A 17,373-nucleotide genomic window follows, 5' to 3' on the forward strand; every position below is an offset into this window, starting at 1 on the left:
AAAAAAATCCCAGAAGGAGACGAAACTCGTCCCTTTCTAAACTCCAGTGGCCCTGAAGATAAAATAACGCCCTCCGCTGCAGCATTTGGCACTCCTAACTTCCGTAGATCACGAAATAAGTTCGTCCACTCAAGGTTATTCTCTGAACAGTTCGCAGAGAATAGATCTTTGTCCCCAGTCAAACCGAGCGACGGGCGCAAAGGGGGTTAAGGCCAGGCCAACCTCATATATCCGGGCTGGAGTGCAAGACAATGCCATTTTTACTCGTGGGGGGGGGGCAAACACACTTTCGTTCTCGACTGAACATGGGAGAGCGCACGTTCGCCTGCATCAAAGACTTCCTGACCAACCGCACGGCGACGATTGTTGCGGGCGACATCGAACTAGCGAGCAAGACGCTGGGGAGCGTGGGCACCCCGCAGGGCGCCGTGATCTCGCCGGTGCTGCTCAATCTGGTAATGATCGAGGTGGCCGAGCGTCTGCAGAGCCTCCCGGGAGTCAGCCACACGATATACGCCGATGACATAACGATATGGATGACGGGCGGCAGCGCCGGCGAGATCGAGGCGTCGCTGCAGCGGGCAGTCGACGAGATCGAGGACCAGCTACGGGGCACGGGACTTGTGTGCTCACCGACAAAGTCGGAGCTGCTGATCGTGCCACCGCGAGGAGTAAGAAGGAGCAGGACGACGGAGCCGGACATCACACTACGAACGAGCGACGGAACGACCATCCCGAGGGTGAAAACGCTGCTAGTGCTCGGGCTGCACATGAACGCCGGGCGCAGCAACGGACTAACGATTGCAAAGCTGAACGCGAAGGTGTCGGCGGCGATCCGACTCATCCGCAGAGTGTCGACGAGATATGCCGGCATGAAGGACGCCAGTCTGCTGAAGTTGGTACAATCGTTTGCGTTCAGCCACGTGGCCTACGTCGAAGGTTTTCCACGACTGGAAGGCGGCGGAGCGCCAGAACGTCGACGCGCTTATACGCAGGGCATACAAGGCAGCGTTGGGGCTGTACACGTACACTAGTACGGAGCGACTCTTGGAGCTTGGGATCCATAACACGCTGGACGAGGTGGCCGAGGCGCAGTGGACGGCGCAGCGGGTCAGGCTAGCGAGTACCAAGACTGGGCGGTACATACTGGAAAGAGTGGGATATCGCGGAGGGCTGCAGGGAAGTGCGGGCCAATCGCCGTTGCCGCGCGGGTTGCTCAGCTCGTTGCAGGTGCCGCCGATCCCGCGCCACATGCACCCAGAGGTGGATCGAGGGCGACGGCTAGCGAGGGCGAAGGCTCTCACGGCCATGCATGCGACGGACAACGAGCACCATACGTCGACGTGGCGAGGTACCCGGACAAGCCGGGAAGCTACGCCATGGCGGTGTGTGCGGCGACTACCGGTGAGCTACGAGCGTCATGCAGCGTGCGGGCGCGAAGCCCGGGACAAGCGGAGGAGCTGACCATCGCGTTCGCCCTGACGGACCCACAGTGTACCACGGTGCTGAGTGATTCGAGGAGCGCGATCATGAACTTTGCAACGCACAATGTGTCCCCGCGCGCGGCCAGGGTGTGCGGGGCCCTAAGACAAAGAACGATGCCTGTCACCGTAAAGTGGTTCCCGGCCCACATATGGCCGGTGAGCACCGCAGAGAACCGCAATGAGGGAGCGGACCGGGCGGCGCGTGCGCTCACAGGTCGCGACGCGTGCCCGAGCCCCGACATACGGAAGACGAAGACCGCGACGAGGTGCTGCCGATCACCTCCTACCGGGATGTGTTGGAGCGGTACCGGTAGGGCAGGCGAGTGTACCCGCCGCCCCACTGACGACGCTACGTCAACTACAGACCCGAGCGGTGTGGACACCGGTGGTTGCAAAACACGTGTGGCCTGAGGTGTACGCGAGTGATGTGTGCGCGGTGTGTGGCAAGTGCCGGGCGACCATGGCGCACATACTGTGGAACTGCAAAGTGAGCGAAGGGACTACGGACGCGTTGCCACCGAGCCTGGAAAAGGCGGTGGCGAAGGTTGACTACGACGCCCAGCGCGAAGCCGTCCAGCAGACCAGTGGCCCTCGAGCGACAGAGGCCGAAAGCGCAGCCCTGCGAAGGGGCGGTGCGAGTAGGCAGCTGAAGCCGAGCAGCCCGCCAACGTGACGTTTAGGCCGAGTCACAACTTGCCGGAAATAAAGATGTTGTTTCTCTCTCTCTCTAACGGCAGATTGATGGTATGGACGCCACAGCTGCCTAAAGTGGTTGCGAGCGGTGTGCTCGTGAAGTGGCTGCAAGTCATACCGCTTCCTCACCGCTCTAGTAGATAATACGACAGTCCTCGCTCAGCCGTCAGCATGTTGGTTTCCCGCTAGACACACGTGTGACAGGATAGATTGGAATATTACAATGAAACCTTCAAGAATGAGAAGACGTCATGATCGCTGACATGGATTTTCCGTCAAATGGCTTTTGTGCAGGCTTTCTGGCTGCAATAGTCTTTGAATCGATGAACAAAGCGATAGCTTGCGCTTAAGAGATTATCATTTGCGCAGCGAGCTTCAAATCTCACATCTTCGCTTCTGTAGACAAAACCAGAGATTCCATCCTAATAGTTCACGAAATATTGATACTAGTGATGAAAAAAGCCCCTGCAAACACCCCTCGGTCTTGCATCTACAAAGCCATAAGTAGAGGTGCGCAAGGAGTCGCTGTATTCTTGTTTCACATGCTACAGCACCAATGTCTTGCATCAGACACGGGGATGCAACTTTTTGAGCGAATGTGAGTGGTTGTAAGTGCGTGCACAAATTCACACCCTCGCATGACTAGCGCGGGTCCCAAACAGCCTTTTTTCCTGGCCATCAGGGAGGAGGGGGACGGGGGGGTGGGGGGCACAGGCCCCGTTGAGTATTTAGGGTTACATGTACGGAAGATTCGACTCCTAATAGTAGTTTCCGCAGTAAGACTAATCCAGCGTTGTTTTCGCCAAAGCGCATCACTTTGATAGGCAAACGTTGAGAAGCATGAAGACGCACTGGTAGAGACTGCGGCTCGTCACGGATCTTGTTGTTTTCTGCTGCTTGGGGAACGCCAAGGAAAGCCCAAGCCTTTCAACGCACAACGTTTCGAAGCACTCACACTATGTCTGACGGTTGCACGTTAGGCAGAACGACGACCTTGCGATGAGGGCTGACATTGCAGAAAATATAGTGACAACCAATGTAACGTCCTTGTGATTATTGGTGGGGTAGCCACGATTGCAGACACACTAAGGCTCAAAACTGGCTAAACAGTGACAATTATGCAGACGGCAGCCGAAAATAGGATTTCACCTCACCGGCCTCATTATCTTTTTAATGGGGGCTCCTCAAAAAACGCGAGGCTCTCGAGAGCTCTCCATTGGTGTAATGAAACTTCCCTTTTAAATCAGTACCCCATATTCTAGTATTTCCAGCACTGAAATCATAGCTTGCCAAACCACGAATTCAACCGTGTATTTGCAAAGGAAAGATTTATTGCAAATATTTAAAGTAGAGTATGGTCATATTCTTACTTCATGTAATGCTGAAGGGGCTATAGATAAGTTATCGAACGTTGTAATTGCGGCATTAATGAAAGTACCACCGGGTGTTCATCTAAAAGAAAATATAGTTTTACCCTGTCCCATGGTGCACTGATTCTCTCCTGATTTCTTTACATAAAAAAGACAACTTCTATAAGAAGACTAAACGCCAATCTTCGAATGAAGAACTAAAAAACGAAACCCTATGTATTCTAATATACTTTCTAGAGTACTAAAAAGCGCAAAGGGGATTGATAATGAAAAACAAATTCAGCAGTCTAATAATAACATGAAAAAAAGTGGCAGCTACTCAATGATTTTCTGAATGTGAGGAACTGTCAAAATAATGTTCTGTTTTGGTGTTATAAGCGCTCTGTTATTAAAAACTCTGTCGGTATATGGAGTGTCGTTTGTGACCATTTTTTCAAAATTTCTTGCAACACTAATCAACCTCACGATATTCTCGTTATCAGACTTGCGCGCAATCGTTCGTTCTCGGTCCAACCTGCCCCGGTGAAATAGAATCGATTATTTTTTTCTTAAGAACTACAGGTTCTGGCCTTGATGGCATATACACAAGCACATTAAGTTGGCTATTCCACTTCTGTCGCCAACTCGATGCCATATTTCCAATCTGATCTTTAAAACTTCCATTTTCCTCGGCAATTGAAGTGCATACCAATATTTAATATACACCAATAACTGTATACCAATATTTAAAAAAGGCGAGCCTTATCTCCCCGAAAATTACATACCCTCTACAATTCTTCCGTTTTTCGTTTATATTTTAGCAAAATTACTTGAATTTGGACAGCTAAATTATTTTGACAAATTTAGTGTTCTGACCCCTTGGCAATTTGGCTTGAGGTAAGGGCTGACTACTGACCTTGCCATAGCTTGTTTCACTGATATGGTGAGGTCTGTTTTTGTCCGCGGAGACATAGCTGAGGCTGTGTTCATAGACTTTAGCAAAGCTTTCGACAACATTGATCATCGATCTTTGTTCGTGAAATTAGAATCTTATGGTATTTCAGGACTGCCACTGCGCTCCTAAAGGGCTTTTTGAGTAGTAGATCCCAAGTCGTTTGCGTCAATACCTGCAATTCTGACCCTTTTATTATTAGCAGAGGTGTCCCTGAATGCTCCGTCGTAGACTCCTTGTTTTTTTTAATTTTAAATAATGAGCTCTCTTTGTGCCTTCATCACTCTAGTTGCTTTGTGTAAACAGACGATACCACCATTATGTCACCCCATCGTGATCAACATTAGTTCATGTGCAATTTGCTCTATGACGTGTCGGGCATCGAAGAATGGTGCAATTGTAACCGGCTGCCTGTTAATGTAAAAAAAAATCTTTGTTCCTTTTCACTCTACACCGAAACACCTGTTGGCCGTTTCTAATCTTTACATTATAGCAGATTGCATTCCGTCGTGTGATCATGCGTGTTTCCTTTGTATTATTGTGGATACGCAATGTAAAACTTCATTATCATGTAAATTCAATTTGTCAAAAGATTCTATATAGGATATGCGCTCTACTAAGAGCTACATCTTACTTTGATTTCCAAACGTTAGGAACTGCGTATTACGCGTTTATTCACAGCCATTTCAATTACTGTATATCGTCTTGGGGTAGCCCATTTCCTAATCATCTCAGACCGCTTCAAAAACACCAAAAAACAAGCTTCAAGAATAATTATTTTTCCTGCCAGTTCATCTTCATTTACTCCTGTGTTTATTGAACTTGAGCGTTTATCCCCCTCCTGCCTTTACTAGCTAAACATTAGCACTCCAGTTTTCAAGGTATTGCGTTGTGAACTTCAAGTGTTTATTTTCTATCCAAGCACTATGTCTTACTCCAATTCCACTCTGTTGTCCTCTCGCAACAACTTTCTGCTAGCCAAAGTAAAACCTAACTACGCAAAGTAAATTATTCAGAACTCCTGCTTGCTCTTGTCGAACCCTTTAAATCAGGACATTAAAATTACTCATTCTGTCATAATCTTAAAAAGCTGAAACATTACCTATTGCCGTCATTACATTAGTGTGAAGTGTCTATATGCAACTTTCTTTCTACCTTCTCAACTGATTTTTGAGTGTTTCTACAATCCTGTTTTCTATTTAGTTTAACAGTGTTTTTGTTGACAGTCACTTAGTAATTTGTATCGGCGGTCATGGCTGCAGTTTTTCTGCTCTTGGGACCTCCTCCTGTATACATGATCTATGTAGGTCATGTTCCTTGAAATCAAGTTATTTTCATTTCAGTTCACTTCAAGTTCAAACATCGGCAATCGTGCCGGTTATACTTCTCCTTCGGACAAATAAACATTGCGTGTTTGAAACCGCAGACATAACGCGTCTCTTCTCTCTCCGCCTTCAGCGGCCTGTAGCACGAGCCTTTGCAACGAATTAAAAAAAAAAGAAACATCAATAATACTCACAGTAATGTGCATGGGGTAGGCAATCAGGATACCGCGGTTTTTCGGTGCGGAGCACTTAAGGGGTCCTGCTTGTGGTAGCTCGTCCGGGGTTATGGCATCTAGCCACCCTGACCTCGGACGAGGTAACGCGGCGGCGCGCACACAAAAAGAGGCCTCGAATAGGTACCGCTTCCCCTCGCAGGATGGAACCTGCCACCTAGCGTTACGAAGCCGAAGTCGTTACCACTTGGCCACACAGGCACACGGTACTCGCATACAAATTGTTTGGAGGGACGTTTGCGCGCGGCCGTTGCCACGGAGGTTACCGTTTCTAGACCGCAAATACGTAAACAATAACATGAATAACGAAGTAATCCTGAATTAATATATTAATTACCCACAGTTATAAAAACTCAATCCAGTGTCTCTTTATTCGCCGCGAGATCGAAATCGATAATGGAAGCGTCGCGCCACCTATAGGGTGCTCCACGGAGCCGTTGCAGGCGAAATGCACGTTGTGGGCGCCCGTGTTGTCTCTATTTGCGCCTTATGTGCGCATTAAACGCGCACACAAAAGCGGTACACTGTAGTTTGGTTCTTCCACGCCTCCATTTTGCTCTTTCAGACCAGACGCCATTGCAGTCTATGAGGCGAACGCCGCAACCCATGCTGGGCTGTTCAGTGCTCCGTTCGTTCTGTGGCTCTGTTCGGGGTCTGTGCCTTGTACAATGAACCTCATACGCAGTGATTTGGCGTTAAGCTAGCGGTTGCAGTGCTTGTGTGTGTTTTCTGTTTGTTTTTCGCCTGCTGTAGAGCACAAAAGTGGATTTTAGGTCTTAATTCGCTGCCAGATGGAAGACGCCGACACCGGCTGTTGCAAGAAGTAGTAGTGGTGCCCGTGGCACTTCACAGTTTCGAGATGCAAGCGTACCGGTATTGCGATGATTGACATAAAATGCATATTTGGGATTAAATAGGTATTTTCAATAAAACCTTGCCTGTTATGCTGACCGATTAGTCACGCCTACGGATGCGCCGACGTCAAATACGGAGTGAAGGCATTGTGTGGGTCTCGTTCACCAGCGCTCACAATAAACACCGTTGACATGGCAATATAACTGCCCCTTCTGAAGTCGACTTATGACGGTTGCGGACGAGTATGAATTAACTGACCACGCAACCATTCAAACTACAATTTTAGGGTTGTGATCATGATTGGCCTAACTCCACGCAGCGTATGCGCAGTGTCGGTTGGAGCCGATCTTTGTGGACCCCTTGCGTGCACCATGAATGCTTTACAGCATCAGCAATAGATGTTTTTTAATTGTAGTAATTAGATTCCGCAACAACGCAATAGGATGAGATACGTTTCCCTTAACCGCGTTGCGTCCAGGTTGAGACATTTTCCAAATAAAACCTTCGCATACCTCGAGCTGCGTTTCCACATAGTTGTACCTGCTTATCCTGCTATAGAACCGCACTGTGCGATGTAGAAATTTATCCGTGCATATCGTTTGGCAGTGTAATGCGTTCACCTAAAAAAAGCAAAAAAGCCGCGATTTTTCAAGCTTTGATTGCATAAAAAGGGGATTGTTTATGCCAACCGGCTGTGATGACCGAACAACAAGGACCGAACTGCACTTTACAGTTTCACGTTGAGTGAAACAGCTTTAATTTTTTTGCTTGGCGAGATTTGTTGTTCTAGAAAGGACCTTTGTGAGACTGTGGCACATGGAACGCAAGGGCATTGGTCTGTTTGTGTTCTACGTATGTAAAGAGCGAGGGTACGGATCATGTGATTGCCTATCTTTCTTATGTTATCAAGGGTCTAATGGACAACATTTTTGTAGCAGTGCCAGGAAGGATATAACCTGAAAGCATTTATCATACTGTGACGGCTGTTGGCACTTTCGTAGCCGTCTGGCTTCTTGTGTGGCAATGCTTCATAGGCGCAACTTCTTAACCTGCTTCCCGTATCCAAGCTGAAAGCCGTTGTTGCGTGCCTGATTTTCAGGACTTGAAGTCCCGTTAAGCATAATTCAGGAATATCTTTTCTCAAGGTATGTGAATATGTTGGTCTTTATGACTTAAGATTTGGTTCTAACTGGCGCAGTCCATGCAATGTGATATTCGTTCCGTCTCATGGTGGAATAAACAGTTGCTGCATCTATTCTTGAAGAGGGGAGGGGGTGCGGGAGTGATAAAAATATAGGCAGCGTCTCGTACTACGCGCGTGGTACGAGATACGCCCCCCTCGCGGTGGCTCTTGCTCCGCGTGACGTCATAATGACGTCATAACCATAATTGTCATTATTTTGTGTAGTGTAGTACGAAATACACATTTGTCTCCTTGTAGTACGTATTAACGCGCCATTCAACTGCTAGAACGTTTCTAAACAAAGTTTGTTCTTGGGGGAGCTGCCGGTGCTGCTGCTGCTGCTGCTGCTACCGTATCGCGTACATAGAGTGATACAGCCGCGTATCCGATAGCGGGACGAAGCTCTGATTTTCTCTGGCCGACAACGTAGATAAACCGGAGTTCATACTGTTGTAAGCACTATCTGAAAACATGGGTAAGTTGCTTGTGATTACGTACTGCGTGGGGAACCAGCCAGCCTTTCCAGACGGCAGCAAAATAGCCGCTCTCGAGTAATCTTGACCTGTGACCGCTTGATTACGTTTGGTGTACGCCGATGGTACCTGCGTACAGTTTCAGCGTACCTGAGACGACATCACACAGCCGACGGGCCCCGTTTGAACAAGCTACGTTCCACACAAAAAAAGACACTGTCCGAGCTAATTCTGTGAACCCTCCGACGCATCGGCGCGGCGAAATATGCTATCAACAGTTTGCACCACGGCAAGTTCATGATGCCTAAATGAGCGACCTCAAATTGCGGTGTGTGTTCTCGAAATGAAGACAAAGCAGCGCCAAAATATAATCGGAATGTACGGTGCTGAGGATGAAGGGTAGTGGCGGCAACTGTTTTTTACTATGCATATGTGCGCATTACAATTACAAACAATTGCGCCAAGAATAGTAAAGGTAATTGTTTGTGTCCCCACACATGTACTGCGTACGTACCACTACAGTAAATCTCCAATTCAGAAATATTATCAAGAAAAACTATTGAAAATCAGCATTTTTGAGTGGACGAAATGGTAGCCTGGATACGTTTAGTGAGCCGAAAAGTCTTGTGAGCATACGCCACAAGCATCATTATTGCATAATACTCAGCACTTAAAAAGATTTCCTATTAGAAACTAAAGATTTTCTAGTAGAGTACATGATTCTGCAACAATTTAGGACCGGGGTCTTTCAAAAGGTACACTAGCTAGGCGCTTAATCTCATAGCTACTGAACTGGTATAACTTTCACGTCTCACTGCATATCCTGTGGAACACGCTATGTTGGACACACTTTACTGAGTCTCTTCATGCAAAGGAAGTTAATTCAGGAAACCCAGACGATAGTGTCAGAGAAGAGGACGGCAATAGGAATAGTGTATACTTGGCACGTATACAGATACGTCCACTCAAGCATATGAAAACCCATGGGTTCTGCGCATGCTCAATAATCAACGTCAAAGAGAATCTTAACACGTGCTTGGAACATGAAAACATCTACGGATTGTTTGTGCACACAGGTATAAGCACCGAGCATGCTGCAAATGTAATTGATAGGCTAATGTCAGGGCTCTCATAGGGCGAGTTTAATGAAACGAAATGGTGAAAAAGATCCCAATTTCAAACTACATTGATGTAATATGGGGAGTGAGGTTATATAGATGTTCACTATAACCACAGTCTTGAGTATGTTAACTGTACGTAAACACTCAAGTGATATGATAAAACGGAACTAGAGGATTAACTGCAATCGCTTAGTTACGTTTCTTTGCACTAGATTAGGTCGGTGGCGGTTAGTCGCACAAACAAGATTGTGTGATGGCATAGAGAAATAGCTGGAAAGTGGCTATGGAGCTCCGATTGCTTTACACATTTTCTGTAATATTAAGTATTTGTTTGAAGGTTGAAATGAAATTGATGTCATTTGTTTGTATTTCTTTATGGACGAAATTTTTCGTCGCCACAAAACAATGGTGGCTAAACAAATGCTCTCTTGCTTTGGTGGCTTGTAAGAATTCACTAGAATTTCCCATGGCCAACTTCAGGAGTCCACGGCTCGTATGGTGAAGGGTAGTGCTAGTCTCCAAAAACATTTGACTGGAGGACTGGACAGGCTCCATATGTGGAAACCAGTAGCCCACCCACACAGTGCCATAAAACACAATGGAGTAAGTCTCTGCTAAGGATTAAGCAGGTTGAAAGTTTAAGTTGGCACATATAGATTTTGATGCAAGGCATTCACTGTGCGTGGAGTAACTATTTAGAGTGTAGAATAGTCATTTTTGTGATTTCGGACAGTTCTCAAATAGTTGGCTAGACGTTCTTTTACAAAAAAGTGAAGGCTCATTGTTAGGGATCTCAAAAACATTGTTTAGCCTCTCCAGCAATTGTACAAGCCTGAAGGAACTCGGCTGATAGTTGGTGCCGACTGTCATGTTCGCTTGCTAGCTCCCTGACCAAGTACATGAATGCAGTGACTTAGAAAAATGGTGACCAAAGTGAGAAGAGAAGGATTCTGTACAACAGCCCTTGATCATCTAAACAGGAGAAAGCAGCGCTGATTACTCACAGTCCCTGGCTGGGGCATTAAAATACCTATTGACATACATGTATAGGGTATTTACATATTTTTCTCCAAAAAGTCTTAATATTACACACAGTCCCTCCATGGAAGGCGTTTGTTTCTGACAAGATGGTTGAAATTTGTTATCAGTAACAACATAAACTCATAATTCCTCCCTTCCATTCAGCACGCTTACGAGCTTTGTATTAAAAGCCCTGCTGTTTCTATTTCACGTACAAATGAACTCCTTATGCAATCTTCCCTTATTTACCTATGTTCGAAGTAAACTGTGGTATACCGTAAAATCAGCTGTGCCGAGTGAATGCAGGCGTAACCCTCTTGAATGGTGTCACGTGAAGAACATGAAGCTCTGATAAACTTAAATCTGGGAAAACATAGCTTCCCGTATGGTTTTTTTTTATTTTTGTAACTATTGTCTCTACGGAATAACTCGGTGGTAACTCAACTCAACTCAACTAAGCTAACCTTTTCCATAGGCCTTTATTATTGTTGTGCTCTGCAATTATACATTTCCAGCTGGAACATGTCTGCTGAATTCAGGTCCGAAACCATGCTTTGCTATTTCGCAATTGCAGCTGTCTAAAATGTTGCTGATAAGGTTTTGCCGATGATTTTCAACAGGCCACTTAACTAGTGTCAAAACCATTTTATACCTTTAATTGCTATTTATAGCAAACAGTATTCTATCATTTTTTATAACACATTTTGTTGTAACCTCACTCAATGATTTTGTTACCCCACGAGCCTCGTTTGTAAATCTTGACGTGAACATAAATGCTTTATTGCAATGCATTCACATGTACGTCTTTCAGCTTATCTGCAGTGACAGACATCACACGTTTTGGCTTTCCAGCGTAGCTTTGGTGTCAGCAAAAATGAATCTTTTTCTTGGCTCCACTGCAGCGCTTTGTAGTGAAGCAAAACAGATCACTTGCTGATTTGTCTTTCCCATAGGACTCTAGTGTAGTCCAAGAAATTATAACTTGCTTATTCCTTTTTTGTTGTTCTAATGCTGTGCATCTTCCGAAAACCGCTGGCATTTTGTTTGGGAATAGAGCTTCACACCACAAACTGTGCAGAGAAAGGAGAGCGACTCACTCACTTTTTGCTTAGCCACGGAAGTTTGGCAGATCATTGTCATTGACAAGCAAGTATTTGATTTCTGACTTAAGGTGTGACGATGGGGTAGATGGCTACTAGATTGGGGGAAAATACAGCGCTGATAAACGGTACTGAAGTACTAGGAAAGGTGCCGTGATCAACACGGTTTCTATATGTTGGCAGGTTTTTTGTCCAGTTTCTTTCCAGTGTTTTTCATAAATATTTGCCAGGGTGCCTGAACATGTCTGTTCTTGCGTAACGAAAATGTCAACCGCGAAGCACTTACCAATGTTCACATGCGGCTCATTGATACTAGAGCAAAAGTACGTTCAGCAGTCAGTTTACTGTGAAAGTTATCCATTATACATACACCTTCCAGCTGTACCGCAACTTTCACAAACACCGACAGACACTAACATCCACACACGTGGCCTTGGCTCCAGTTCTTGCACAAGGTATCAAGAAGTACTGTCACGAGCGGGCAATGTCAAGCTCGATACCAACCATTTCCCCGTAGTTGTACTTGATAAACTATTTTTGAAGCCTGTTGGCCTAAAGCATGGTTTCTCAAAGTGGGTTCCGCGGAACCTTGGGGTTCCGCAGGCCCCTCCTGGGGGTTCCGCGAGCCACTGATAAATTTTCCCTGGTTCCGCAGTCGCAAAGCCTTGAGGTGCGATCGATCTAAGGAACCTCCATTACTCACGCCCGAGTGTCAGTAAGCACATCTCGGCGCATAACAGAAACGCGCGAGCTGCGCAAAAAATCTCGCCAGCAGCTTGTAGCCAGCCAGACTCCGAAAACGGGCCACGTGGTTAAACTATTGCACTGGAACCTCGGCCTTATATTACCCCCATGAGCATTTCTCCTGTTTGGAGATAGGTGCCGCTAGCGTACGCATTCGCGTAAAGTCGACGGGGAAAAAACGATACCCTTGCTTGCTTTTGAATTTATTGCACGTTAATATAGCATGAACGGAATGAAAAATGGCGGGAGGGGGGAGGGGGTTCCTTGGCACTTAACGGAACTTAGCAGGGTTCCCTGGGACCAACATGCTTGAGAACCTCTGGCCTAAAGGATTAATTAAATGCCCGTTTTGTGGAAGAAAAAAAAACAGCTAATTGGCACACAATACACAACCCGTGAATGTGCTTTCTAGCAGCTGGCTTCTGACGAGACTTGCACCATTATGAACCAAATGTGGGGCATTTTGTTATGCCCCTTACGACGAATTATTTACTTCTCCAAAACAGTTTACAGAGTGCGGAGTTAAAAAGCAATAGAATATGAAACATCCACTCACAAATGGGAACTCTTCCTGTTCACTACCACAAAGGCTTGGACAGAAGACGCTTAAGCACATTTTAGCAGTTGCGAATACAAGCATTAAGGACAAGTTGAATTATGCAGAGTGCTGCAGATGGGCATATAGATCTCACAGCCGCTTGGAATTTGTGGATAAACTGCAAGCCTCTGATATAAGCTCTCATCATAATTAGCCCATTCTGCTGAGAGTGAATGAAAGTATTGTAGCTGGTTATCTTCAATTCAAGAGTAAAGAAGGAAGGAGCCTATCAAAATACATACTCAAAGCAGATGCAGGATGACGTTTTGTTGCTTAACCAGGTTAGAGGAGGCAAAAGGCACTGGAGCAAAGGAAAGAGAAGTCAAAGCCAAGCAGTAATTGTGAACGAAATTCTGTGGTGCTAGCAGACAATCGACTGGTGAGGTTGAAGGGCTACCCTATGCATCCTTTGCCACTACTTTACATCCATTTGAGCAGATGAGAACTTTTCTTAGAACTTGCTAGCTGGCAGTTCCGCATACCGTCTGTGGATAATTTCAAGGTAGACAGAACGTTATCGTGCGCTTTCAATAATGGCTGCTTAAGATTGCTTAAAATTCGCAGATCATTTTAAGTCTTGCCTATCATTCCATTAAGACTTTCCAAGTTGAAAGCACAATGGTACTCGAAGCAACAAATTCGAACATAGATGAACGAACAATAACTGGTCTGTCACTTGTTTACCTTATTCACACCAGACTTCAAAGGACTATTTAGCAGAAGTGCCAAACTTGGCCCACACGGCGATCTTATCGGCTGCACTTTCCAATGCTTGCACAGTTGGTGCTTGCGCCTCCTTGCACAAGAAGCCAGTCAGTCAGCGAATGGTTTCAGCGGCATCTTGAGTAGATGTCTATGGACAGGAAGTTGGACTCCACCCACGGAAGTGAAGCTGCGCACCCTACAAGGATTCTGCAGCACCACGTGCACAGATCGTTTCCGCGGAGTAGCCAGGATACACTCGGCGATAGTAGTACTGCTCCGTGGGAAAATTGCAGAAACTACATGCGAGGACAGATTACGTTCGATGATGTCATGCGCTACCTGACGACACTCGATTCGTGCACACGCTGACAGTGCGTCGCTCGCGTTGTCATGTCATCAAAGACAGCTACCTCGTTAGCTACGGTGCGACGCGATGAAAAATACTGATCCCCACGTTTTGTCAGTGAGCTACCGGAACCAGAACACAAGGCTTGGCATGGAAGAAACGAAGCACCAGTAGACAACGAGTGGAGGTGCGTAAAGCAGATGGCACGCGAACTGCAAGACGACATGAAGCTTACAAAATACTAAACGACAACACGACAGTTCTAGGAGCACCTAAAAAAGCGGGGTGAAGCAGCGTGCAGAAAAGGATGCATTAGGCTTATCAAGACGCGCAACAGCAAGTTCACGAAACATACCCAATGTAAATAATTACAAGCACTCGTCCCAACAACAAAAAAGCGCCGGGAGGGAGCCGCTGTGCAGGGCGAGCAGGACGTAACCATGCGTCAGGCCTGCCATTCGAACCACGGGCGGAGAACATGGGGACACAAGACGTGAACACCGTGCTGCCGTCGTCGTTAGTACAAAAAAGCGACATCAAATGACGTAAATATGAAGTATATTTTGTGACGTTACAAGAAGTCACGTGAATAATTTAGCTTGACGTCACTTCTGCGGGGCAGCAGCCACCGCGAGGGGGGCACCTCTCGTACCACGTGCGTGACACTAGACAGCCGAAAATATAAACGGAACAAAACCAAATACCAGTGAATGTCACCACCGATAGCACGTCAGTGACTCTTAACTCAGGTCGACATGCACTAAGTCCGTGCTGTACTAACCCTCAGGAGTGGAAGGTCCGAACCATGCCGAGAATTTCCCTCCGACATACGGCGCAGGAGGTGAGTGCCGACGCGCAGGCAGGGCAGGCCACCAGGTGTCCGCAAGGCAGGAAGAGCACGCCAACCTCGGCGTCCAGGCACACCTTGCACAGCCACTGCTCCTTCAGGCGTAGGTTCTCCTCTGCAAGGTCCGAGGGCTCCAATGGAAGGCCCGACGAAGCACCACCCTTGGCTACTGCCGCCACCCTGCACGCTGCAGAAGACGGCAGAGGGCATTTGGTGCCTTTGCCATCACAAGAAGTTCAAGTTTGGCTAAAAGGCAACATATAACGACCGCTTGAAATATTCTTCGGAACGTTTATTTCCGCGAATTCTCTGCTTACGCCATGCAGGGAAAAGGGTTTGGGGAGAGAGTTAGGTTAGAAGGCAGCGTGGCTAAGGGTTTGTATCAGGAACGAAGGAAGAATCATTTATTAAGAAGGGATGGCTCGAAGCCGCCGGGGGAAGCGGAGGGGCAGGAAGGACGCTAATAATGCTCTGCCGGGAAACCACATGCACAATTTGTTTTCTGCCCTCCTTGTGCGGGAATGAATACAACAAAAGCACGAAGTTTCTCCTCCTCGCGTAGTGTGCAGCCCCTTGTGCAAGAGCACTATTAACTATGTCGGCTGACTTCACACGGACATGTTCACAAAGCAGAACCTCATTTATGAAGGCAACCGTATTTTCAGGCTCACAAGTTTCGTACAGTACGGTCGATGCGAACACATGGAGGGAACGACGGGGGTATGCAACTCCCCTTCGTTGGGCCTAATGTCACGCTTCTAGATATAACGTCGTAAACCTCTACTTGCAGCTGCAAGTGCAGTGCGTGTGACGTTGCTTGGAACTTCGTAGGTCTCAGCGCGAAGAAATACCGAACGGTAAGCCTACACACGAGACGTTGGATTTATTGTCGGGGTTTGAAGTCTAACGTCATTAACCGGTACCACACAAGAAGTTAGATTAGCGTCATGGTTTGAAGTATAAGGTTGTTACCCGTGACCAATTGCGAAAAGTATTTCTTTTGCGGCAAAAAGCGGATACCAGTTGACGTCAGAAGGGTCGATATTGAAAGTGTTTCAAGCTATGGCTGTTGCTGCTGTTATGTCAGCAAATTACACCTATCGACCAAGTCGCAAGATAATAGTTCAAAATGTGGCAGAGGTCAGCAACATCAGTTGGGGTTCGGTTGGCGAACTTCTCCCAGTTCTCGAGCACCTTCACACAGCAGTGGACTGCGAGGTCCACAGTGTTGCGAGTAGGCGCTCGAGAAGCGGGCCGCCATTCCTAACGCAGGAGTTGCAGGCGAGACACCGTCACGAATCTTCCACGGACCTAAATATAAGCTCGGGAAGGAACTTGTACACGCCAAAGATGCACTATACAACGCGAAGGATAAGCCGGGATTGTGCATAAAATTGCATCCCAGATTTGCATCGCAGCCTATAAAGGTGAAACTGGAAATTTCGAGAGATACGAGTAAAGGAGTACAAAGACGACGTTGCTCACGGTGGACTGCAGAACACCACCAAGGAGGCAATCATGTCATTGTTTGGGGCTCGAACAGAATCATTGCTACTGAGAAAGTATTGTCAACGCACCTACACCGAAAATTCCGGCACGCTATTAATCGTACTCGTGGGCCCACAGCATACCCATGGGCTTCGCAACGATCCACGCATGTTAAATACGGCTGAGCCGCTTTTGTGTGATTTCTTTTTACCTGTTCATTTTTGATGAGTTTCAATTCAACCATGTTATTTTCTCACCAGAGGTGGTTTCGTCGAACTTTGGACTACGTGTGTGTGCGTGTATACATGCCTGCGTGTGTGTGCGTGCGCGCGTGAGTGTCTGTGTGTGCTTGCATGTGTGCGTGAGTGTTGGTGCGTGTGCGCGCGTGCGTGTGTGTCTGCATGTGTGTGCGTGCTCGCGTGTGCGGTGTATTTTGCGAATGACTGTACTGCACACTTGTTCCCACATGTCATTGTTTTCTCTGGTTTTGCATCTTTATAGTGCTCCACCCAAGAAAGTCTGGTGCTGTGGGTGATGAATTGCAAATAAATAAATCAATAACCACAATTATGCTGCTTTTGTACGATAATTCGTGAATGGTGCAGCCAAATCTCCTGTCAGTTTACTCATCGCCTTTACGAAGAATATGATGGTGCAGGTATCCTTTCCGCTACAATATAAACATATGTGATACATTTTTGCAAATAGAATTAGTGGGAAAGCTATACATGGTATTCGTTGAAAAGTTTAGCGGTCAAAAACACCATTTGTAGGCTTAGTTTTAGTGTGATGCTGGATATTGTTTTCTGTCGTATAAACCACATCAATCCAACTGACGGAGATACAGATGCCTTTCT

General features: G+C 46.7%; 1 protein-coding gene across 4 annotated transcripts in view; it reads right to left on the reverse strand.

Annotated features, from left to right (window-relative positions):
- The window catches only part of LOC144137590 (death-associated inhibitor of apoptosis 2-like), a 160,656-nt gene that overhangs the window by 19,782 nt on the left and 123,501 nt on the right, over positions 1-17,373 (reverse strand). For 2 of the 4 annotated variants that reach the window (XR_013315691.1, XM_077669513.1), the window contains exon 14: positions 14,963-15,215. Coding sequence is in view for 2 of the 4 variants with exons in the window: in XM_077669513.1 (XP_077525639.1) it covers positions 14,965-15,215 (251 nt within the window). In the remaining 2 variants the exon portion in view is untranslated. Of the gene's footprint in view, positions 1-8,572; positions 8,677-13,372; positions 13,432-14,962; positions 15,216-17,373 lie in introns of those variants that run through there. The other 2 variants (XR_013315692.1, XM_077669514.1) reach the window with 2 other exon arrangements.

Source organism: Haemaphysalis longicornis, unplaced genomic scaffold, assembly GCF_048455015.1.
Source record: "Haemaphysalis longicornis isolate Haplotype H1 unplaced genomic scaffold, Haemaphysalis longicornis Haplotype H1 scaffold_41, whole genome shotgun sequence".
In the NCBI taxonomy this organism is placed as follows: Eukaryota; Metazoa; Arthropoda; class Arachnida; order Ixodida; family Ixodidae; genus Haemaphysalis; species Haemaphysalis longicornis.